The sequence below is a fragment of the Miniopterus schreibersii genome (genome assembly GCF_964146895.1).
Source record: "Miniopterus schreibersii genome assembly, chromosome: 12".
Classification (NCBI taxonomy): domain Eukaryota; kingdom Metazoa; phylum Chordata; class Mammalia; order Chiroptera; family Miniopteridae; genus Miniopterus; species Miniopterus schreibersii.
The window spans coordinates 20,229,851-20,256,314 of NC_138112.1; the positions used below are offsets into that span (position 1 = coordinate 20,229,851).

Sequence of the window (26,464 nt, forward strand, 5' to 3'; positions counted from 1 at the left end):
AAAGTTGTTGAGTCCTCTGAACCTCAGGATATACACAGTTCTTATATTTCTTCATTCCTCCGTTCCATCTTTCTCAGCCACGCAGAAGGTCTGCATTGGTCAGTTCCCAACATCCCTAGCCCTGCCCTCATCCTTCTCAATTCAAACCCATGTCTTCATTCCCCATTGTTCCCCTGATTGAGTTTTATTTCCTTAGGACTATTCTTGGCCTGGTAAGGTGACATTGAATTTTCTCATAAACTATTTCTCACTAAGGTATTAATGATTAACTGTGTTTCTCCTTTACCCCTGCTAGAATAGTTGCTTTTTGTCACAGAACTCTAAGTGACTCTATACCATAATTCAAAGCCATGTATCTGACATGGACACAGACAACAGTGTGGTGATGGCCAGAGGGAAGGGGGGTCGGGAGCTAGGTGGAGGCGGGCAAAGGGGAGATGACATATATAATAGTGTCAACAATTTAAAAAAAAAAGAAAGAAAAAATGTGAACTCTGATTAAAACCTGGAATGGAACCCCCCCCCCAAAAAAAGCTATGTATCTGATGATGAATTTTTAGTTTACAAAGAAATAGAGAATCATTTACATTGCATTGTTCCAGTAGCTGGTACTTGCAGCATCTGTGCGTTCAGTGGGCCTTGGTGACATGACTTTGATTAGAAGCCTCTGTAAGACAGGATACAGACTGTCTCCACAATTCTCTTGATAAAGTAGCATACCCAATGGAGTCCTAATGGAATGTCTTTTATTCATGACTTGTTTTCCACAACATTACTAAGGAGGACTTCTGTTCCCCATCTTAAGTCATCCATTCAGCTAGACTTGGTGGCACTCCCTCAGTGCCTGTTATTTTCTGGGTTCAGGTGGGAAAGTGTTCTTATAAAGAAGGGAACTATGGCCCATAGAAGTAAAATAACTGCCATGCACCTGCCCACTGCCCGGGCTGGAGCTGGTGAGGGAGTGCGAGGAGCCTAGGAGCCTGCTCTCTGATATCCCAGGCCAGTTTCTTTCTCTCTCCCTCCCTCCTGCCTCCATCTTTGAATCTCTCTCCTTCCCTCTCCCTTTTATTATCTCTCATCTCAAGCTTTTTGTTTGTTTGTTTGTTTGCTTGTTTTATTTTGCTAATCCTTACCTGAAGATATTTTTTCCATTGCTTTTCAGAGAGTAGAAGGGAGGGAGGGAGAGGGAGAGAGAGAAACATCGATGTTAGAGAGACATATCAACTGCTTGTCTCCTGCTCATGTCCTGACGGGGCGGGGAGCGAACCTGCAGCCCTTGACAGGGAATCGAACCTGTGACCCTTCGGGACGCAGTGCTCTAACCACTGAGCAACATCAGCCTCTCTGGGTCTCTTTTGATCTCTGTTCTCCCTTTCCCTCCACTTCTTTCCTTCTCTTCCTTCCTCCTTCCTTCTGACATATACTCTCCCTCCCTCCAACAGTGCCTCCCTCCACAGTCCCCCTGCCCCCTCTTCATAACTTTATCTTTTATAACATGTTTTTATTGTACCTTTTCTGTTTAGATACACAAATCCTTATAACTGCATTGCAGTCTTCTATTCAGTACAGTAGCATGCTGTAAAGGGATGCAGTAGGCTAGGCCATGTCGCCTATGTGTGTAGTAGGCTATACCGTGTAGGTCTGTGTAAGTACACTACGATGTTTGCACAATGATGAAATCCTCTAACAACGCGTTTCTCAGAATGTATCCCCATCGCTAAGCAACAAATGACTGTCGTATCAGTCTCATAGAGTTGCTATGAGGATTCTGAGTCATGAGAGTCCAAGGAGGTTACTCCTACAGAGAGCTTTGCGCAATGCCTAGCACACAGCCCTCAATAAACAATTTTGTTATTATTATTAGCATCAATACTGCTACAACCAGTACTAATTCTCTCACTGCCTCTACGATCCCGGTGGCTTAGAGAAAGTGCTACTTCCCGGAGTATCCTCACCACTGCCCAGGGAGCGGCCACAGCAATGGAAGAATCTGGCAGAACAGGTTTTTTCCAAAGCAGAGGAAAATAAATCAAAGGTGATAACCTAAACCAGGAAAAAAAGAATGTATTCCTTTGTTTGTTCTTTATTGGTTGTGAAGGAACCTTCAAAATATAACTTATACTGAAATAAATCAGTGCAGCTACTCTTGAGGTAACATGGCCAAACTCTTTGGTCTGTGCTCTTTCTGACCCCCAAGACAGTGGCAACTTGGAGTCTCTACTGAATGTGGTGACAGTGTCCTGTGATGATGTTGCCTGCATCAGGGAGTGGACAAGTCTAGGAGTCTGGGAACACGCAGAGACAGCTGAGAAGGGAGGGGGGAGCTTCACACCCAGGTACGAATTATACCTACCCTTTGCTGCAAATTGCTCATTACTGAATGTGAAGTCACATGGGACTTCATTGAGAGTTTTGGTTGAAAATAATAGAAGCCCAACTCATATAAGCTTAAGCAAAAAGGGGAATTTATTATAAAGATTACAAAGTATATCAAGTACGACCAAGAGAGTTGCAGAGCTGATCTAGGGTTGAATCAGGCTCTCAAATGCTCTCAAACCTTGTATCTCTCCTCTATGCTCCATTCTTCTCTTTCTACAGACTTACTCTCTCTATGGCTCAGGTTGACATAATGGAACAACAGCTTGCAGGTTTTGTAGATCACTGTGTAGCCACCCAAAGAGAGCCTAGTTTCCCTTTTTCTAATTCCAGAATTACCATGGAAGGAACTGATTGGCTCAGCTTGGGTCAGGTTCCCTGCTCTGATTACCAGTTAGCAATGGTAAAAGGCAAAAACTGGTTAAACTAACATGGCACATCCACCACAACTATATACCACCTGGGAATGGGCAAAGCCACAGATAAAGGATTATTGAAAACGGCACTGATTACAATAAACATCGTTCTCGCATTTGGCTCTCTGTTGGATCCTGTCCATTCCCAGATTCCTCGTCATTTTACCAGAGATCCAGGATATCTCTGCTCGCTTCCCTCTGCCCCCTCTTGTTGGGCAAACCCTAACCCTAAACAAGCCAATTCCAGCATAATATAGTGGAAATGACACAGGCTTTCGAACTACGCAGACCTTAAGTTAAAGCCCAGGTTTAACACTTCCTAGCTGTGTGACACACTGGGCAAGTTACTTAGCCTCTGTGAGCCTTGGTTTCCTTATCTATAAAATAATACACATCTAATGGTTGTAAAGACTAAGGAAAATAAAGTAACCATACTGAAAATATATGGCATATAATAAACCCTCAGTTACACTTTCCTAATTAGGTTACCTAGAAATCTTTAAGAGCGTAAATGAGAAGGGAGTAAAAGAGAAATGATAAGACTTTCAATCTGGGAAGTATCCTTTTGCTTCAGGTATTTTACAGTTATCCTGGGCAAACATTAAATAATTTAAGCAGGTCAGCTGGAAAACAGGTTGATAGATGTCGTCTCTCACTCCAGAGGCAAATCAACAAGGATCTCAAGATCAGTGATGAACGCTTTACGTTTCTTTCTCATTTATTGGTGTGACTGTATGATTGGTGTGACAAACCTTTCTCTAAAAATTCTGAAGCTCATGTCATACAATCGAATCACTGAATTAGTGAATGAAGTTCTTTAACGTTTTGTTGTTCTTGTTGCTATTTAGAGAAGCCCTCTCCTTTGAGAATATAGTAAGCCATGGTTTTCATATGGACTATAGTTTACTGAGTTCTTACTATAGCAAGCACTGTGCTACACTTCTACATGCATTATCTCATTTCTTTCTGTGAGTTAAGTGCTATTGTCCCCATTTTCTGGATAAGGAAACTGGAGACACAGATAAGTCAAGTGTTGTGGTCAGTTAGCACTCAGTGACAGAACTGGAATTTAGCTCAGCCCAGCCGGCTCCCACAGCCTGTGTTCTTAACCACCGTATGGTACTGCCTCTCTACACCTTGGTTTTGGTCATAAGACTCAGAGACAGGCAACAGAAGAAATGAATCCCTAGGAAAGTCTGTGCCGAGAGTGCCCCATTTGATGAATGATAAAATCATGGTTTCTGTGCACCCACACAGTGTTGTTGCATGGGCCCGAATGCAAAGCCACAGAATTATAGGAGGAAAAGTAGATGAACACCAGATAGCATATCTCCTTGGGCACAATAAGAATTCGAATTGCTTACTTAGAGGATAATAGTAATGAAAGGGTTGAATCTGTGAAAAAAAACAAAACAAAACAAAAACTGGAAATTGTATCCCAGTTTAAACTCTTCAGTGTTTTCCATCTTGGTCAGAGTTGTGTTCACCGTCGTCTACTGGTGTGTGGGGCTGTGTGCATGCACGTGGAATATTTTGACCTGAGACAGAGCGCAACAACACTTTGGTGATTAACTGTAGATATTATCAATAGCCCCTGATGACATATGCAGGATTCTTCACCCATTGGCCTATGTCGCAATCATGGGAACCACAGCAATCTCTAACCACTAATTGATCTGCCCCGCCAGAAACATTTTATTGTGTTTTGTTTGTGCCACTGTGAGTTTCATTATATTCCAGACTCTACTTCATTGGTGCTTCTTTTGTAATTCATCCTATGTATAAATGGAAGAAACATTTAAATATTATATCACTTCTGATTAGAAGCACATCTGGATTCATGTCTCATTTTTTTTACTTCTCCTCTTGTCTTTCAGCTCCAGGGTTCCTTGAAAAGAAAACAGATCGTTAACCTGTCTCCTGCCAACAGCAAGAGGCCCAATGGCTTTGTAGACAACTCATTCCTTGATATCAAAAGAATCCGTGTTGGGGAGAACCTCTCTGCGGGACAAGGGGGCCTCCAAGTAAACAATGGACAAAGTCAGATTATGTCTGGGACCTTGCCCATGAGCCAAGCACCTCTGAGAAAGGCTAACAACCTGCCTCCCCATGCACATTCTCCTGGGAATGGCATATTTAACATGGGTTTGAAGGAAGTGAAGAAGGAACCAGGAGAGACTCTGTCTTGCAGTAAGCACATGGATGGCCAAATGGCCCAAGAGAATATTTTTTCTAATAGGTATGGAGATGACCCTGGAGAGCAACTGATGGATCCTGAACTGCAGGAACTGTTCAATGAACTGACCAACATTTCTGTGCCTCCTATGAGTGACCTTGAGCTGGAGAACATGATCAACGCCACCATAAAGCAGGATGATCCATTTAACATTGACTTAGGTCAGCAAAACCAGAGGAGCACTCCCAGGCCCTCCTTGCCTATGGAGAAGACAGTGATCAAAAGTGAATACTCACCTGGTCTGACCCAGGGCCCATCGGGCTCTCCTCAGTTGAGGCCCCCATCAGCTGGCCCTGCATTCTCCATGGCCAGTTCGGCCCTATCCACTTCATCCCCAATTCCTTCAGTTCCTCAGAGCCAGGCTCAGCCCCAGACAGCCTCAGGAGCAAGCCGGGCCCTGCCGAGCTGGCAGGAAGTATCCCATGCCCAACAGCTCAAACAGATAGCTGCCAACCGTCAACAGCACGCCCGGATGCAGCAGCACCAGCAGCAGCACCAGCCTACCAACTGGTCAGCCTTGCCCTCTTCTGCTGGGCCGTCTCCAGGTCCATTTGGGCAGGAGAAAATCCCCAGCCCTTCTTTCGGTCAGCAACCATTCAGCCCACAGGGCTCCCCCATGCCTGGGGTAGCCGGCAGCAGCAGCCAGTCAAAAGTCATGGCTAACTACATGTACAAGGCCAGCCCCTCGGCCCAGGGAGGGCACCTGGATGTGCTCATGCAGCAAAAGCCTCAGGACCTCAGTCGAAGTTTTATTAACAGCTCACACACGGCCATGGAGCCCCGTCTCAGCAACACCAAGCCTTTGTTCCATTTTAACTCAGATCAAGCAAACCAACAGATGCCTTCTGTTTTGCCTTCTCAGAACAAACCTTCTCTCCTACACTACACCCAACAGCAGCAGCAACAGCAGAGCTCGATGTCAGCTCAGCAGCAGCAGCAGCAGCAACAACGACAGCAGCAACAGCAGCAACAGCAGCAGCAGCAACAGCAGCAGCAGCAGCAGCAGGCACAGCCGCCCCCAGCCCAGCCCACCCAGCCTCTTCCAAGCCAGCCTTTGCTGAGGTCACCCTTGCCGCTTCAGCAAAAGATCCTGCTTCAGAAAATGCAGAATCAGCCTGCCACAGGACTGGGGTACCAAGTCTCCCAACAACACAGACAGGTAAGGGATCTACTGCTCCAAACTCTGAGTACCCAGAGACCATCCGTCTTGGTCATTATGCTTCGGTTCCCATGTTTGTGTTGGGACAGGATCAAGACCGCAAAGACAGTAGTGGTTCGGAGACGGATTCATAGGAAGGCCTCATGGAGGCATGAGCTAGTATTTCTTTGCAGGCATTAGCATCATTGGGATCTGTAGGGATCAAAGGATCTTGCATATTAAGAATGTTTCATTATAATTCATGCCTTTAGTGACAGGTCCAGTTGTCAATCAGATTCTGATATGCACAATGTTTATTTATTCAGTCAATAAATCTGTCATTAAGCCAATAAGCACTACCGGAGCACCTACCATATGCCGGATGTTGTGATTATGCTGAGTATTGATATAAGGCCACATGTGATATTGGGAGTATTTAATAACCAGTTTATACCCATATCAACCATTTAAAATGTCCAACCCATCATAATAGATCCTGCTGTGACTCCATGTTGGTGGGTAGTATCAACCTTAAATGAGATATGATCCTTATTTGCAAATACAGCCTAGACAGGGAGACAAGCTTTAAAAACTCCCATTTTATGAGTGGCAAAGGGTAGTGGTGAGAGCACAGAGGTTGGGTATCTTACCCAGCAAATGGAAACCGAGGAAGGCTTCTGGCGACAGTAATGTCCAAGTTAAAGTTAAGTGTTAATGGATGAAGTCATCATGAATGTAAACAACAACAAAAATCTGTGGTTACCTTATATCCTGTGGTTAACATAAAACAGGGGTTTTATCCTGCCCCGAACATGTATATTTGAATGGCATGAAGAAATAGTTCTGTGCCTCTGGAGCACATACTGGTGAGGAAGCTGTAGTTCTTAGAGAACTTGAAAAAGGAAACTTCCTGGAAAAAAAGAGGAGGGAGGGAGGGAGGGAGGGAGGGAGGGAGGGAGGGAGGGAGGGAGGGAGGGAGGGAGGGAGGGAGGAAAGAAGGAAGGAAGGAAGGAAGGAAGGAAGGAAGGAAGGAAGGAAGGAAGGAAGGAAGGAAGGAGGAGGAGGAGGAGGAGGAGGAGGAGGGAGGGAGGGAGGGAGGGAGGGAGGGAGGGAGGGAGGGAGGGAGGCTGAATGTTACTCTGGGCATGTAATTTGACAGGCCTACATTAGTGTCCGAGCACAAAGACAGCACATTACATGTCAAAACAGTGTGTCGGGACAGTATGATGGCACAGAGCCTAATTTCAGTCCCATTCCTAGAGTAGTTTTCATGGTCATGGCCCAGAAAAGAATGCCACAAACACCACAGACTGTGTCCAAGCTAACCTTTGCCCTAGATGCGAGAAAAGGAGACTCAACTAGGATTCCAGAGCTGGTACCAAGTAGCTTTCAGCAATTACTTGTTTAAAACGTGTTTTGGTTTTTTAATTGTAGATTATGAAGAATGGACTTGGAGTAGAGTCATGGGTATATTTTACAAGGTTCCATTTTTAACATGGGTAGTTTGGGGATCGTTTAAAAACAAACAATATTGTGGAACTACTTTCTAAGTTACGTGTAGCGATTTTGATTTGGATGAATTTGGGTTCAATTTCTTACTGACATTCACTAGGTATGTGACCTCAAGTAAGTCTTCTAAGCCTCAGTTTCCTAACCTTTAAAACTGATAATGATATATCCTAGGATTTTTTAAGAATGAAATGATATAATTCTCAGTTTAGAGTCTAGAATAAAGTGGCTATTATTGTGATTATCATGGAAGGAGCCATATATGATATGAAAATATTTTTAACAAGTATTAGTATTATGTAGGAAAGGCATTGGAGTAAGTCTCAAATTCTAACATAAATATTATTGGAGGAATAAAAGAGAACTATCACTAATTTTTTTACTGTCTACAATATAGTGAGTGGGGAGTGATTTACCCTCCCTGGGCCCAGACTTCAGACCATAAAAATGGAAATAATAAATAATAAGATATTAATGAGAGTTAGCACTTCTTGAGTGTTTGCTCTATAACTGGCATGACTTCTGATCTCTTACCTGTGGTATCTCATTTCACCCATATGAGGGAAATACCATTATTCTCATCTTACAGGTAAAGCAATTGAGGCACAGAGAGGTTAACTAACTTTCCCAAATCCACACAGATAATAAGTAGCTGAGCCAGGTTTCTGATGGTCTACCTTGAAGGCTGTGTATTCAGCTGCAAGGCTATGTAGCTCACAGGTAGGATTTGTTGGGAAATGAATGACCACCTATAGATCATTGTGGGATTCTCAAAAGGAGTATTTCTTTTAATATTAGGCCATATTTGCATAATACACATAGTATATTAAGTTCCTTTAGGATAAAGTCTTAAGTCTCTAACCTTCAAAGTTGTTAAAAGAATCAAAAATTATCTGTATAACTGTTGACCTTCCAGAGAGTCAACATTATGTAGCTAACCGAAATAAACAATTTACAGCAGGAAGTATATCTTTTTGGTGCCTCATGAACCTTCTTTGGGAGCCTTTCTCCCACCTCCAACATCTGTTCTATTTCCAGCTCTACTGCTCATATCAACAACTGTACTCCATACTGCTGGCCTCTTAGTCCCCACTGAGCTTCTAGGTCCCGAGCACACCAATGGCTACTAATGGCGAAATCAACAAACATTTTCCAATGCCTTAGATAATTTTTTATTCTTCCTAGTGCATATGACACATATAATGCCAAGATAATTTTCACCTTTTCAAGGAGGCCCTTAAAAAGTATTAGAAATGGTAGTGGCATTTCAAGCGAAAGGCCTCTTCTAAATAGACAGGTGAATGGTACCCATTTAAAGTTTTATTTCAGTTTTGTAGATTGAACCACATGGTCCCTTCCAGCTTAACGACTCTATAAGCTATAACTCTGAAGTCTTGAGTCTGAGTTGTAAGCGAGTGTACCAGAGCTCTGTGGTCAAATAAGTGTTGCCCTCTTGAAAGCTTTCACCTTTGTGGAGTTGGGCCCATTCTAATAATGGTGCTATTGTTCAGTACAGTTATGGAGGTTTTTCTCTGGGGATTTTCTTCAAAGCTTTTAGTACATTGAGTGGATTATTACCAATGCAACGATATTCATCCTGGCAGGGAGATTTTTGAGAACAGTCAAGCTGGGTAATGCTGCTTTGGGTCAAAAACAAGGAACAACTGATGTAATAGGACTGCATTTCAAGCCTGGTTTATGAACTTTCTCTGAAGGCAATAAAGAAATTAAATGAGTTGCTTCCCAAGATGATAATTTTGAGAAGCAACTTTCATTTGGATGTACATATTTCAAAGGTTTTTCTAATTTTGATTGTCTCATCCAGTATATTGCCAAGTATTCTCAACTCAAAGAGAGTAGTTTTAACTCCCATCCATAGTAAACAGTACAGATGGGTAGTCTCATTTGAGGTTAGCTAAATTTCTGTCACTCATGACCAAAGTCATAGGAGGGGAGGGATTGATAATTAAGCAACTCTTAAGTTTATCAACTAAAACATCCTAAATGAAAACACTAATCATGAATTTTTTTCTGCTTGTCATACTTATTTTGTTTCAAACAGAGGAAGGTTTACTATGGGATTTGCTAATTGGAGCCCTTTAGCCTTGGAATTGCTAGAAATCTTGGCTTTCTGCTACAGAATGGTACACTGAATTTGTTCATTGGTTGCTTGTAATTTACCCAGTAGAGTGTGCAAAGATGGCCTTCTCCTTAACTTTCAGAACTCAAGAGATGGATGCAGCATAATCAAATTGTTGTAAACATCTTTCTTGTTCCGTGCCTGGGGTGGTTTTAAGGAGCCCCTTCTCCAGAGACTGGGAGAACAAATGGCGTTTGGTGTTTCACAGAATGTCTTCAGCGACTCTGTCTGCTAATGTTTGGGGCTTTTCAAATTGAAAAAGCTCCCGGCTATAATTTTCTTCCCTTTCTGATTTGAAGGTTATGGGAGAGGGCAAGAAAGGGATGTAATGCATGCAGTTCTGATTTATCTTCATGACTTGTTTAAGGTGTGAAAGAGTTACTGGTTGACCAGAACATACGAGTTCATTCCAAAAGCACTAACCTCTTGAATCAAAAAGTGATCTTTTTCCAGAGCTTTTTAATTAGACACTTAAAAGTGTGATTTTTTTTCCTAACATTAGATCCGTGAAACTCAAGTGGATTCTATATTTGGTTTAGAATTCTCCCATCTCTAAAAATTCTGAGAGGGCAGGCAGCCAGTGAATGGATGGTTTGTTATGACCGAAACATAAATTTGTACATTTCCTCCTTAGTTTAAAGCCAAGCTCCTCAATCATACATCAAGAACCTCACCCCGCCCTCTCTGCCTAGCCAAGTTTATTCTTTACTACTCTACATATCAACCCTGACTTAGATCAGGCAAGTCTCCTAATGTCCCCCTCCCCTCTTTTTATAGGAAATTTTGTGTATCTGATCTTAAAGATTAACACTCAGAAAACTGTTTCCCAATTGGCCTGGGTGAAGGTGGAGGAATCACTGTAGTTCTCATATACTGATGATACTTCTAAATCCTTATAATTGCCCAGTCAGAGTGCTAAAGAAGAAGCACAACTTTGAATCAGCTGGGCATACCTTTCTTAACGGGAAAATAATTATGAATCAGTGTTGTACAACAATATATTATCTAAACTACCCTTTTCCAGCTAGATGTTGGCTAAAATGTCAACCAGTTAGGCTAATGTCAGGGTTTGGGTTTAGAGACTAAAATCAGGTTAGAGGAAGTCAGAAGCATGAAAGGCCAAAGACAAAACCAAGCTAAAGTCCTAAAATGCTGGGAAACACAATCCGTCACTATACTCCGAACTCAGGAGTGAAGCCAAAAGACAGTAACTAACCTATAGTCAAGGGTGAAGTCTGATGACATGAAACTGAGAGGAAAGTTAGGATAGAGACTCAAGAGATGCTAGGTGATAATTGTAAGTGACCTTTGACCGTTTGGTGATTTCTGTTATGACTCACTTTGGCTGGGCGATGCTGGCAAAAGGAAAAAGGGCTGGTACAGACACACTGACAGTTGCCTATGGCAGGCCAGGAGCTTATGCTTGCGTCTTCCTTTTATATTTGATATTTGATCATCTACCTCTTAAATTTACAAAGGAAACAAAAATTTGTTTCTAATACTCCATGAAACTAGTGCTAAGGCCAGGATCCAGAGTGACTTTCCAGACACATAGTAATATAATTTGTATTGAAGGATCTTGATTGGAAAAATTAGCAGAAGGGATTTTTCATGTGTTTTGTTAGTTTGTGTTAGTTAATTAGTTAATGTTTCTTTTAACATTAATAACAATTCTGTGCTGTATACAAATAACCCAAAATGATAGATATTATCAACCTTTTTTTTAAGTATTACTTTATTGATTTCAGAGAGAGGAAGGGGGAGAGAGAGAGAGATGGAAACACCAATGATGAGAGAGTCATTGATCGGCTGCTTCCTGCACCCCCCCCCATTGCGGGGTGAGCCCTGACCGGGAATCCAACCACAATCTTCTGGATCCTACGTCAATGCTCAACCACTGAGCCACACTCGGCTGGGCTCAACATTTTTTAACAGGTGAGGACATTGAGGATCAGAGAGGTTAAATAACTTGTTCTGCGTTACAGTGAGTAACCGGTCTGATTTTAAGCCCAATGCTAATAACTCCTATGCTGCCTAAGTTAGGAAATAGAGGTGTTTTGGGTTGTGCTAACATGGCCTTTTCTGTGATATCTGTTTGAAAATTCACTGTTGTCTACATTCCCAGTTTATTTCTACCTCAGGGAAAATTTAAGCCAATTCTGATGCACAGGGTGAGACAGAGGAGATCTTCAAACATTGGCTTAAGTTGCCTTATTTGAATCCACAGATCTTTATGTTTCCTGGTCTTCCCAACCAGGAACCACAAACTAAACTGCCCAAACAGTACTAAATTGAGTACTGCTCCATTCTTAATTCTAGCAATTTATTTTGTTCATTAAAAAATTATTTATTGGGTGTCTGCTATATGCCAGGCATAGTTCTGGATACTGATACTACAACTGAGAACAAAGATGAAGGTGTGATATAGTAAGGGGAAAAAATAAAAATTTTTAAATAATCACAGTATTCTCAAGTTGAGCCATTTTCATTATATTGCAGGCTTATTTATTATTAAATTTATTGGGGTAACACTGGTTAATAAAATTACATAGGTTTCAAGTATACAGTTCTAAAATACATCATCTGTATATTGCATTGTGTGTTCACCACCCAAAGTCAAGTCTTCTGTCACCATTTATTTGACCCCTTTCACCTTGTATTACCTCCCTCCCCACCCTGCCCCCCTCTGGAAATTACCATACTATTGTCTGTGTCTATGAGTTGTTGTTTTTGTTTTTTGACTTGTTTGCTCATTTGTTGTTTTCAGTTATGTCCCACATATGAGTGAAATCATATGGTTCTTGACTTTTTTTGTCAGACTTATCTTGCTTAACATGATATCCTCAAGATCCATCCGTGTTGTCACAAATGGCAGTATTTCACCTTTTCTTATGGCCGAGTAGTATTCCCTTGTATGTAAGTACCTCACCTTCTTTATCCAGACATCTACTGAAGGACACTTCAGTTGTTGCCATGTCTTGGCCACTGTGAATAATGCTGCAATGAACATAGGGGTGCCTACATCTTTATGAATAAATGTTTTCAAATTTTGGGGCTAGATACACAAAAGAGGAGTTGCTGGGTCATAAGATAACTCTATTCTTAATTTTTTGAGGAGCCTCCATGCTGTTTTCCATAGTGGCTGTACCAGTCTACATTCCCACCAGCAGTGAGTGAGGGCTCTTTTCTCTCCAACCTCTCGGACACTGATTACTTCTCTTGTTGACAACAGCCACTTTAACAGGTGTGAGTGGTATCTCATTGCAGTTTCGATTTGCATTTCCCTAATAGCTTGTGAATTAGCATCTTTTCATATATCTGTTGCCCATTTGTATGTCTTCTTGAGAGAAATGTCTCTTCAGGTCCTCTTCCCGTTTTTTAATTGGATTGTTTGTTGTTGAATTGTATGAGTTTTTTATATTTTTTTATATTAACCCCTATTGTACATGTTGTTTTCAAATACCTTGTATTCAGTTGGTTGCCTTTTAGTTTTGTGGATGGTTCCTTTTGCTGTGCAGAAGCTTTTTAGTTTGATATAATCCCATTCATTTAATTTTGCTTTTGCCTCCCTTGCCTTTGAGGTCAAATTCATAAAACCCTCCCTTTTAGATCAAGGTCCTTAAGCGTGGTACCTATATTTTCTTCTGTGTAATTTATTATTTCAGGTCTTATTTAGGTCTTTCATTCACTTTGAGTTAATTCTTATATATGGTGACAAATAGCAGTCTAATTTCATTCTTTTGTTTGTGGCTTTCCAATTTTCCTAGCACTGTTTATTGAAGAGGCTTTCTATTCTCCATTGTATGTTTTTGCTTTCTTTGTCAAAAATTATTTGCGCATGTACATGTGGGTTTATTTCTGGGCTCTCAATTCTGTTCCATTGGTTCATGTGTATGTTTTTATTGCAGGCTTATTCTTGCTTCTGTTGCTAGGCTGATTTGCTGCTGGGCTTTTTGGTACCTCTGATCCCAGATAAAAATGGAAAAACCCAAGGGAGTGGTATGTGATTTAGTTCTTAAAGCAAAAAAATCCAAGGGTTTTGTTAGATTTTTTTGAATGATAAAGCAAATTTATTCACTCTCTTTTTCTTTAACATGATCCATCAAGATTTAAGAACCTGTTTAGGATCACTGTTAGAGTTTCACAATAGGGTAAAACCATAATTCTTGTATTCATTCATGTGATGAAAATTTATTGAGCACCTACAGTGTGCCAGAAATTGGAGATTAAAAGATTAAGTAATCCAAAGAACCCTCTTTGCACTCATCTAAAAGATCAGGAAGGCATGGTTCCTCCTTTCAATGAGCTTTTGGTCTGAAGAAGACATCTGCCGCTAATATTTATTGGATTCCCACTGGGTACATGTACTGCATTGTTCTTACCCTTAACAATCCACTCGGTATAGTAACTGAGCCCAAATTACATGGGCCTCTCCCCTAAGTCTACAAGTTCAACTTTGAACATGTTATTTTAGCCTTTTACAGGATATAACTCTATTTGCTGGATATTCCACTTTCATTTCTATTTTGTCAGGTAGTTTGTAATAGCTCAGAGCACAATTGGGTGAATTGGTGTAAAGCAACTCCTTTATCCCTCAATAAAGAGATAAACACAATAACAAGAAGAACATGTTAGGGTTTAAATCCACAATTAAGGGAATGGCTTCTGTTATTCTCATTCCAAGGTCTTTGTCCATGTGTTGCATCCATCACTAAGAGCTCTGCATTTAAAGCATTAGTGGGTAATTTAGCCTGTTGAATACCAAGTTTCCAACCAAGGGGAAAAAAGGGGGGTATGAGGTTAAGAAATAGATTTGATCCTGGAGATGGAAATGCAAGAGGGTTAATGGAAAATCTGACAGATATTTAACTGTAATGTGCATTAATGTAGGTGACTCAAACAATCCCCTTTGCACCCGTTTTAATTAGTTTTGCCTTTTCTAATCATATGTCAGTTGTTATCAGTTTAGTAGTGGGGGGATTCTTTTTGTGAAATCTAAAGGAAGCAAAAACCCACTTAGGCAGTGCACTACTGTAATCAGTAAATTCTCACATTAGTGATAATTATAGTCAGGCACAGAGACTTAAGATTCAGAAGGTGTTTACTATGAGGAGTTCTAGGTTTGAAACAAAAGACTGCGCAAATGTTTAGACTGAGAATCAGAGGGATGTAATGTGAGTGAATCATCTATTCTTCTACATTGTGTTTTAAGCAGGGAAGACCAACCTTACACACACACACACACACACACACACACACACACACACAGCCTAGGCAGCTCTCTGGATACTAATTAGAGAACTCTGGCTGAATATTTGCATTTTAGGCAGTGAATCTGAACAATAAAGTGGCATCCTATTCTCCAAGCAATAAATTGAGTAGAGCATAATAGAGGGAAGCCAATGACTCCTTTCCTGTGCATCCTGCAAAATCAAGTTTCAAGGTCCCCGAGGATGAAAGAGTGGGGGTGGCTGACCTGTTTCCCTTTCTTTGGACTGCTAATGCCCTCCACTCTGATTCACTGGCATTTTCCACAGTTTGTTTTTCACAGGAGCTTAAATTCAGCTCCACCTTTAGGAAACATGAACTTCATAAACAGGGAGCCTTTTTAAGGCCCTGCTTCTCAGTAGTCCACAGGTCGGTGTGGGTGAGTGAGCACCTGAGGGTGTGGGCCCCACATTCTGGTCTTCGGCTCACATTTCTACTCTGTCTTTAGGTCTTTGTCCCATTCCTCCCACCCTTGGCTGTACCCTCTCCTCTTTTACCCTTTCCCTACAGACCAATTTTGAACTTGCCTCTCTTTTCTGACCTCCTTGAGACCTGTTCTATGGCGGGCCTTGAAAGGGGGTGCCTAGGACATTTAGCCACTAGAGTTGTTATTGGCCACAAGGGTGAAGAGACTTTTCCTGGCAAAAGGTCCATGTTGGGGAAATCCATGAGGCTAATGAACTGCAGGCCCACCTCTGTCCTACTAGACTCTGGTATGGATGAATGGATTCTGAATGGACGGACCAAGGGGCATAATATCCAAAATAGCTTTTGACCACTGTCCCTTCTCTCTTCAAGTGCTTACTAACTGGCCTGCCTCCTTCTAGTCTTGCCAACCTGCAACTAGAGTGAGTATCCAAAAATAGGCATTTCACCATGTCTGTCATCTGACTAAAGCCCTTAAGTGATCTCCATTTTCTCAGAATGAATCCTCTCCTTGTGTGGCTTACAAAGCCCTGCATGACCTGGCTCCTACCAGACACTCCAGATTCACTGGTCTCGATTCCCAGCTTTCTTCTTCCCTTGACTCCCACCCCATTCATCCGCATCATCCCCCCAAACTCATTCACACTCTGCACTCCAGCTCCCTCCACAAAAACTGTCCCCCAATTCCTAAAAAGTAGCACATTTTCTCTCACCCTCATGTCTTCACATATGCTGTTCCTTCTATTTGGAATATTCTTCTGCTCTCTTCTGCCTGGCTAACCTAACCTTAAGCTTTCTCAATCTCAGCTAGGACATTTCCTCTAGAAGATTCCTCTGGCCTCTCAGTCTGGATTAGATCCCACCCTGTATTCTCTGGTAGCTCCCTCTACTTTCTCTCTTTTAGTGGGTATCACTTCTCATACATCTTTGTTCTTGCATGTCTTCATCAACTGGCCTGCAAGTGACTTTCAGGCAGGAACTGTGTCTGTCTTATCCAGCATTGTATTCTAACCCCTGACACTTCTACTGTGTGGAAGGCACCCAAAACATTTGTTGAACAAATGAATTGTACCACTGATCCACCATCCTTTCTTGTGTTCTGAGGATTTAAGGATGCCAACACATCACCGTCTCCTCAGAAGAAGAAAGGAATAGGAGTTAGCACTTCCACCTTATTCCATACCAAGTGTGCCCTTAAAACGCCATTTGTCCACAGACCTGCACCAACAGTTCTAGTTACCAAGGCTGGAAAGCAGGGAATTCATTCTCAGCTGCTGCATGGGTCCAACCCATGGAAGGGGATTCTGCAGAGGCACTTTTGAGGGAGGTGCAACAGACCTGTATCCTGGGGAGTCATATGGGTAAGAGTCAACTAAGAGAATTTTATCAAGAATATTCTAAATGATTATTTCAGAAAACGTCTATGGAGCATCGATAATTTACTAATAGTGAACAAGACACAATTCTTGCCCAAAAACAAGTGATTATAAAGGTTTCTGATAGAAGTTACTGTAAGGTATTCTAGAACACAGAGATGAAGTTCCTGTTATACCTTTGGGAACCAGGAAAGGCTTATTGGAGGAGGTATCATCTAAGTGTCTACCTCAAGGAAGAATAGGAGTTAGTGAAATGGGAGGGAGAAAGCCTTCTAGACAGAGCCCAAGTTCTTTTGGAAGAGTCCAAGAAGTTCAGTGTGGCTGGACTATAGAGTGCAAGGTCAAGGGAGGAGAGAGATGAGACTAGAGAGGTAAGCAGGGGCCAGGTCATGAGGACCCTTACAAATGATAGTAAGGAGTTTAGATATTCATGCTGAGGGCAATAGAAAGTTATGAAAACAATTGTGTGGTTTGTTTCTCAACACAGACGTAACTTATGCCTACCACAAGGTAGCTGCTTACTTAAAACATGTTGAATGTTAATCAGGTTTGCTCTTCAGGAAAGTTGCTCTGGTTATAGTATAGAGAATACACTGGAGGGGCCCGGGCCAGGGGCAATCAGACCTTCACAATATCTCTATGCCGAGACCATTTTAGAGATTTTGAATGGGCCAACCTTAGAACGTCTCTGGGCATGCACCTGTCCTCTCTCCCATTCTCTCCCTTGCCCCTCGGATTTGGCTTCTCTGATGCCAACACTGTGCTTCAGCTCCTGATCCAGAAGACTTCTTCCATTAGTTATTGTCTCATATCTTTCCTCTCACTTTTCTATCTTCAAATATGCTCAAGCTCCCAGCATTTTTCAAAAATAAGTTTTCGTCTACATTCCTACCCTTTTGAACCCCACTTTTCCATTTACCAGGCACAGAACCTCTGCAGTCAGGGCAATCCCTCTCTCCTCCTAGGCCCACCCTCCCAGGTGACTCTGATATCCCTGGTGACCATCCACACCTCTTCCTCTTCTCCATCTCCACTGCTGCTGCCCACGTGCTTGCATTGTTGCAACACACCTTTCAATCTCCTTCTTTTCAGCTCTCTTGTCCCTACCAGGAATAGGTTGGACAGTGTGTCTAAGCAATAGTGCCTTGCTCCATACCCCTTAGGGCTGATGCCACTGGCTGGGGTTCCAGGCAGCTTCCCCAGAATTGTAGCTGTATCCCTGATCCAGTCACTGCGTGAGGTTCCTCTTCATGGTACCAACTCTCCTCCCTATGAGGAGTCTTTCTCCCAACTGCTACTTTTTCCCTACTGTCCATCTGCTTAGACAGTTTTGAGGTATCTTGGAACCCCTGTCCCTAGCCTCTCCATTCCCTGCCCCTGCTGCCCATGTTGCTATAATCACCCCTTCTCAAGCTGTGAAACAAGTAAAGGTCCTTCCTTCCTCCCTCCTCCTGTGTGTACAGCATAGTGCAAACACTTCTAATACAGTTTTTATATGGTAGTATAACTTTGCTTAGGATCTATTTGGTCTAGTGAACTGTGAATTTCTAGAGAGTTGGGACCATGAGATTTTTCTCTCCCTCTCTGAACTCACAAAGCATTTTGTATTTTTCATTGCTTTCTGCCTTGAATTGTAGTTAAATCTGTACTTTACCCTTCCACTAAACTGGAAGTTCCTTGAGACCAGAGTCTGTATTTAATTCATCTTTGTATCTCCAAGGGTTAACAGATTACCTGAGAGAAAGTCTCAACATCTGGGCACAGAAACAGAGAAGAGGAGAGAGCACAGAAAGAAGTTACAGTGTGTGTGTGTGTGTGTGTGTGTGTGTGTGTGTGTGTGTGTTTGATAGGCTATCTGGTCTTCAAATCAAAGGAAAAGAAATAGGTTGAATAATTCTTATATTAATATGAGTATAAAGTGTACATTACTGAGGATTTATACACTATTTACTTCCAAAAATGTTATAAGCATCTTAATGATCAGATGGCCTTGGCCAAGTTCCTTAAATTCCTTGAAACTAAGCTGTATCATCTGTAAAGTGAGAATGGCACCTATTATTGAAAAAGTTCCATGAAATATCCCATAATACATACAACAAATACAAGGCCTGCACTTTATATGTAATTTACAAGTGTTAAGTTGCTTCTCTTTGCAAAATAAGGACCATCAGAACCAAATCCATTAAAAGAATCCAAATTAAATGTTAGTAGACACTTGCATTGGCTGAATTCCAAAACGGAGCTCTCATTTAATTCTGAGTTTCCAGGCAATTAAGGCAAAAGGCAATTATGTGGAGATATTGGGATAGTTTTTATATATAAAAGAAAGCATACAAGTTCATCAATAAAGACAAACTTTTTCCTGCAAATGAATTTAAAGGTACATTTATCATTGAGGGAATTAGGTAATATTATGGACATCTTCCACTGGAAATTTTGCAAAGAAATCATGAGACTGTTTACTTTGATGTTTCTGTTTTTAAGCTACATTATAAAATCTGAGGCCAAAATACTAGATTTGAAGTCAGTGACTATTTTTCCCTGGGAAGCTGAGATCCTATGGTACAGATACAATGTTTTCTGAAGCTCTGCTTCAATAGTTTTCACACTTCATTTTAGCAAGAATACTTTTTTCACCCCTCCCCATTTTCAGGGTTTCCCTGAGGCATATCCTTGAAACCGCAGGATCCTTCAAGAGAGTTTTCAAACCGGGGTTCTGGCTTGTTCCAAGAATAGAGTTCAGCCATATAGGAATGCATAATTAAAATTCCCACGGACTGCCTCACTCAAATATCAATTGTCTTGAATGAGTTTCTGGCAAAGCCATACAGTGTGTCAAGTAGATTAGACCTGTGGAATGTCTACCTCAGAATCAGATTTCAGGAAGAGCTATTCAAAAACCCTTTAAACTATAATCTTACCTCTCCATACAGAACAAAACTTTAAATGTCAGATGTGATGCCCTTTGCTTTCCCGACCAAGCTCATTAAAAATCACTATGAAAAAAATCAGAAATTGCCCTGGCCAGTGTGTCTCAGTGGTTAGAACATCGGCCCAAGCACCAAGGGGTCATGGGTTCAATTCCTAGTCAAGGGCATGAGCCTGAGTTGCAGGTTTGATCCTCAGCCCTGATCGGAACGTGTGTGGGACACAACCAATTGATGTGTCTGTCTCTCTCTCTCTCTCTTTCTCTGCCCCCCCCCGCCCAAAATCAGCAATTGGTATAGTTATTTAACATTCAATAAATATTTAAGCACCTCCTATATACAGAAAACCATGGCAGCTGCTATAAAAAATGTAATAAATTGGGTATGCTGTGTGGTGGGGGGGGCAGCATGGATGTATATGAGAAATACAACATGTATTTCTGTGGTTGAGCATCGACCTAGGATCCAAGAGGTCTCCTTTTGATGCCCGGGTTGTGGGTTCGATCCCCAGGGAGGGGAGTGCAGGAGGCAGCCTGTTGATGACTCTCATCATTAATGTTTCTATCTCTCTCTCCCTCTCCCTTCCTCTCTCTGAAATCAATAAAATATATTTAAAAAGGAAAAAAGAAAAGAAATACAACACGTGAATTCCAGACCCAAACTTGTTGCTATTTTACCTTTAGTGATTGAACCTTGTTTACTTCCTTTGTTGCCATTGTTTCTATAATTCTGAATTTTAAGACTCTAAATGCAATTACTGTCCTCATTTTTAAGTTTAATTTTATTATCAAAACAACACATGCAAATAATATAAAAAGATAAATATTACTAAAATGCAAAATCTATTTGTTGGCACCCCTCCCTCACCCTTCTGAGTCTCCAGAGGACACCACTTTCATCAGCTTGAGTTGCCTCTTCTGGTATTTATTATCATGTTTCTAGATTCGTCCACACCTGAAACCTCTGGATTTCCTCATTTTAAGCAACATCTGTTACTTCTCATTAGCATAAGGGAAGACTTTAGTTTTACCTCCAGCCTTTTCCCCTGTCCCTCTTGTCCGCAATATGGTTATGTCAACAATCCGTTTCAGTCCGTATCAGTGTTTTCAGAATTCTGAAAGACAAGCAGCAGACTGTAACTCTAATTCCTCTCCAGGTCAGAGCCTAACTGTTGTTTGTTTGTTTCATTCTTGAAGTTTCTGTGACTCTGGCTAAACCTTCTCATACCACCCAGCAGCTCTGTAAAACATCTCTCAATACATTTTCACGCTGCAGTTCCTGTCAGATAATCTGGTGGCTCCGTTTCTTTTCCTGGATGCGCCTCCCCAGGAGCCCTCTGTCCCAGCCTGCTGACACAGCTGCCATCCCAGGACTTCCTGCCACCGTCCTGGGAATCCCTTCATTTCATTCCTCCATCAGATCCCCTGCTTCTGCATCCCTTGTGCTTTTATGCTTGTTTGTTATTTACTCTCTCATTTGGGTGCTTCCTGACAAAGGGTGTACGCAGGTAAAATGTTGCAATGTTCGGAGAAATTATAACCCATTTGAGGTGATAAGAGAAAAGAATTCCAAACGCCGACAAAGAAACTTGTTAAACATAGATCGTAGCCTCATAAGTGTACCTGGTGCTACAGAGTGTGCAAAAAAGGGATGAGAAAGGAGCCCTCATTTATTGAGCACCTACTGTGTGCTAAGTGCTTTGTCCGTGCCATTCCGAAGAAATAAAAATCATTCTCTCCTCTTTATACATGAAGAAGCCGAGAGCAGGGTGGTGTAGTAATTTGCCAAAGTTACACAGCTCTCAGGTGATAGCCCCGGAGCTCAGAGATCATGTTTGTTTGCTTCTAGCCACGCTCCACACACTGCGTCTCTCAGCCAAAAGGCATAAAATGTCCAGTCCTTGCCCTCAAGGAGTTTGTTCAACCAGGTCTTTAATCCAATGTCAGACAGAGGCTAATTTCTGGCCCAATATGCTGCCCTTTTATGTACGTACATGTGTCTGTGTGTGTGAGAGAGAGATTTAACTCTGGTTAATGCAACAGCTATTTGCGTAGTTTCAGGTACGTGAAATTTTTTTAATAATTTCTTGTGTGAAATTCTGGAACAGCGCTATTTCCAAAGGTGATTTCAATTATTTATCCCGCTCTGTTTATTAGGGATTAGGCAGCTACAGTCTGATCTGGTTACAGCCGAAAATATGTTAGTGGTTTTTCCCTCCTCCCTGGTGGATTTTGGTTTCTATGGCAGTCAGTTCATTTTCTGACATTTGTCACGTTTAGCTCCTGCCTAAGGGACATCCAGAATTATTGGTGGGGAATTAACTGAGTAGAGGGAATGATACACACTTCTGGCTGCACTGTACCAGCAAGTTACTCCTAACTCCCACCCCCGGGAAATCTGTATTGATAGTCTTCTCACAAACAAAACAGAACAGGAAGTACAAGGATTTACAAATGAATGAAAGAAAGTCACATCCTCGTTGGTTTTACAGATAAGTTGTTGACTAATGTGCAAGCAAACAAAGACCATCCAAGCGTTTCCTTCATGCTGGCGCAGTTGGAGCCTTCTGACAGGTTTTCCCACCTAGAGGCCTTCCCACTTCAGACTAAGCAAGGGGGAGGAGACGAATGGCACAGTCAGCTGCCAGCCTGGAGCAGAGGGACAGTTCTGTCGGGACACTCCAGGCCCCCTCCTCAAGCAGCAACCTGCTTGATGCCCCTGCCGTCGCTCTCAGAAGCAGATACATGAACCTTTCATATAGTTAGAGATTAGAAGCAGCTAACTGTTCTCTCGACAGCCTCCGCTTTTGAGTGTTGGGTTCCAAAGTTCATTTTTAATTTGGCTGTTTGGCACTCCTGGTGCATTTTCCCCCAACAGGAACAGTTTAAAGAAAGTTTATTAAGTCCGCAGGCTGGCCTCTTTGACTTGGAGCTATTAGAGTACTAACCGCGATTTCTCAAACATTACATAAGGAAAAGAAAAAAGGCTTTTTCAGTGTACATGGATTGAGCCAGACATCGCGGTGGAATTAGGAATACAGTCTGTTCAGTGAAACAGAGAAATGTGAGTCCCTGGTGCACGCAGAGCACTTTGCTATGGAAACCACAGAGCTGGACCTGCCACCTCTGACTGGCTCCAGGTTCTCAACAAGAAGACTAGGAGCATTTTTGTCTGAACTTTCATGGCGGAGAGAGGGAGGCCTCAGACCAAGGGAAGAAGGGAGATGACATCAGCCAGAACATCACCAGTGAGGGACACAGAACTCTTCATGTCTGGCGGTCATTTATAGACATTTATAGCTTGGGCACTACCTGAATGCCTATCAACATCTATGCCGTGCCAGTTCTGTGGACAGAATTTTATTTATTTATCAAGATTATCAAGACCAAGTTTTGAAACATGGTCTATGTCGTCAGTCTATAAAAATAGCGTGGGGCAGTAAAGTACCCACCACCAAGGCAGCTGGACCCAGTGGCCTCGCCAGGCTGTGCCCTGGACTCCACACCAGCCCCAGGAGCAGGACACAGTAAATGAGGCTGTTTTATGAGTGTGAATACACTGGACAAGACTATTTAGTTCTGAAAAAGCAGTCCTCTTGCAGCCATGGTGATTCCTGTTAAGGTTTCTACCCACTTGTGTGATGAAATTGTCCACATAGTGAAACCAGAGAGAAAGCCGGAGGGTCGGAAAGATGGGGTAAAAAGTAGGAGAGAGAGATCCCAAGGGAGATATGAAAGGAAATTTGGGCCAAAAAGTACATTTCAGAGCATCTCTTCCACTGTGTAAAGATACTTTATAAGGCAATTTAAACTCTGACAAATTGCCTCTTTCCGTTTGCAGATGCAGACGAAGACAACCATTCTCACAAATTTCTCCATTTGTTTTTTTCTCCTCATATCATTCCATTTTTTGGGGGGGCGGATGGCTACTGTAAAATTCTTTCACATTTTTCTGAGTACTTGAATTGGGGTCAAAGCTAAATGAATATGACTTCGGGATGGGTCCCAGGGCCCACAGGTCAGGCTGCGCTTGGACAGTTTTGACATGGGAAGCACTGCCAACATTCATTTTTGCAGAGCAGCGTGAGGGGGCTGAGCTGTGGGCTGGTGGAGATTTCCGTAGATGTCACTTGCTGCAGACTCAGAGGCAAGGAGTTTCTAATCACCTGTGGGTCTGCACGAGTTGGGGAATATTGGAGACCCCTCCTTGGTCCACCTTGGGTGCACAGTTTTTGCGGGGAAGCCAGGGGCAAATGGGCGAGAACCCAGCGAGGCTGTTCCTTGGGCGTGTGAGGGCAGCCCTGACTTCCCTGGGAATGGGATCCCCTGCCAAAGTCAGATGCCGAGACTTCCCTCAGGGACCACAGCCCATCCCAAGTGGAGGAAGTTGCTGTGAGAAGTTAAGCAGGCAGCTCTAAATGGCTGTGCATGTGTGCATGTATGTGTGCGTGTGTCTGCATGGGTCTTGGTGGAAAGAGAGCAGCCCCCCATCTTTCTTGCTTACGTTATAGTACATGTGGAATTTAAAGTTTCAGAGAAAGAAAACAGTAAACAAAACAGAGCTGGCATTTCTGCTCATGCCTACATTACAAGGTGCACACCATTCACACGACCAGGTTTTGCACAGTTGTCTCTCACTCTCAAATGGCTCTGAGACTCAGCTTGGATGGTATTTCAAGTGACTGTGAGGATCACACCTTTCAGCAAAAGACTCACAACAACTTTCAGTTGTAATTCTTTTCAAGTGAAGAGCTTCTTCCACCAACTCATTGCCCCAAGGGAGGAAAGAGAATTTACTAACAAGTTGATTCGAAAAGTGGCTACCTGGGACCCACAAAGCAAAGTCAACCAAGGTTCACTTTAGTTTTCAGGTTTAAGGAAGCATGAGAATATTGCACAGCAAAGCCAAACAGCTCAAACACATTAGCATCTGATCAACGCGAAAGGTACTATCTGAGCACCAATTGTAGCAGATGACACATTAAATAGTATGTTCCCACCACAAACCCCATCAGCTTTTCCAGTAACTTGAAAAGACAAAGAAAAAGAGAACTTGGGGAAACTCCTACTCATCAGTCAGGTTTCCCCTTCGACATCACTTCCTTTAGGAAGCCAGTCAGACAGATCCACCCCCACCCGACTTCCTCTAGCTCAGCTCTTCTCGCTCTTTAGGTTTTGCCTTCCAGAATTATCTGTCTTCTTGAGACAGTCTTCCCCTCTCGATCGCCAGCAGCCAGCACATTGCCCAGCACGTCGCAGGCACTTAAATATGTGCCTGATGAGTGATGGAGTATAGATGGGCCTGTGTTAGGTCTTGGCGACACAAAAATGAAGAAGATGGAAACCCTGCCCCGTCTGGGAGGGAGACAGACGGACATTAAGCAAGACATCAGACAATGCCAAGCTTTAAAATACCTGTCAGAAAAGGGAAGGTTGAACTTTTGAGCGCCCTGGTGATAAAGCAACTATATTAGCTACTTCCCTGATTGATTAACTTTACTAATAAGAGATAATGAATAGAATCCTATTTTCTCTATTTCAAGTTTGCTGCCAGGATAACACAATATCAATAATATTAGGCAGTGGATTTCATTGGGGGGAATATTATATCAGGAAGAAAACATAAAACATGATCTCTCTCTTTTCTGGGAAATCTATTTATCAGCACTGTGGTATCTAACACTGAATTTCTGAACTTCAGAACTGAAAGTTAATACATAATTGTCTTTGCAGTAAAGCTTTCAAGATTGAAACAGTCACGCTCAAGTTTCCGCTTGCATTTCTTTGTTGCCTACTCCTTTTGTCCCTGTCGTTTAATTCGATTTTTTGCAGAGGAGCAATCAAAAGCAAAGTATGTCACGCCCACTCCTTGGCCTCCCGCACTCCATATGACGTTATTTATCCAGCACTCTTGGTGCGCTCGGCATAACAGACAACAGAAAGGAGGTAAAGGCTCTTCCCTAAGGGTTTGCTGATTCAATCAGAGAGAGCCATTTACAAAGAAAACTTGAACTCTCCGACACAGAAATCTAACTTTTATTCCCGTGACAAAAATGACTTGAAATCTTGTTTGTATGGGGGTGCTTGTCTGCACTCCTTTCATTTCTCCCAGCATCCAGCGGGCCTCTCCATGCCTGATGCGGACAAAAAGACGGACCCAAATGCAATTGCAAAGGTGAATGACCGTAATTGGCCTTGAAACTGCCATCATAATCTGTATGAAAAGTGGACGGACTCTGAATTTGTTCTCTACATTGACCTCTCCAAGGATAAAGGCTGTGGAGGGGGTGAATCTTTGGGAACCATTTGCCTTGGTTTTTTGTTTTGTTTTGTTTTTGAGGCAAATTACATTTTTCAAGTGTCAGCTCTAACTCTTGAGTGACCAAAGACTGCAAACAAGAGCTTTATAAACAGAACATAGTATTACAATAGTTTCTGGATAACTCTTTGAATTTGGTAAGCACAGCATGTACTTTCCTTCACATGCTGCTATACCTTGAGAATATGAGCTTATTCAAGGCCACATGGCTTTGATGCCATTGACCAGCTGGGTGGCCGCATGCAAACCAAGTAACCACTTCCCTAAATCACAATTAAAAAGATAATCAGATCAGATATGTGGCCCCCATACTTTGATCTTTCAAGATCACATT

At 42.2% G+C, this 26,464-nt stretch overlaps 1 protein-coding gene across 1 annotated transcript in view; it reads left to right on the forward strand.

Moving 5' to 3' along the window:
* MAML2 (mastermind like transcriptional coactivator 2) overlaps nucleotides 1–26,464 on the forward strand; it is a 326,728-nt gene that overhangs the window by 216,890 nt on the left and 83,374 nt on the right. Inside the window, exon 2 of the mRNA XM_081154987.1 lies at nucleotides 4,670–6,187. Within this exon, the coding sequence (XP_081011113.1) occupies nucleotides 4,670–6,187 (1,518 nt within the window). The remainder of the gene's footprint in view (nucleotides 1–4,669; nucleotides 6,188–26,464) is intronic.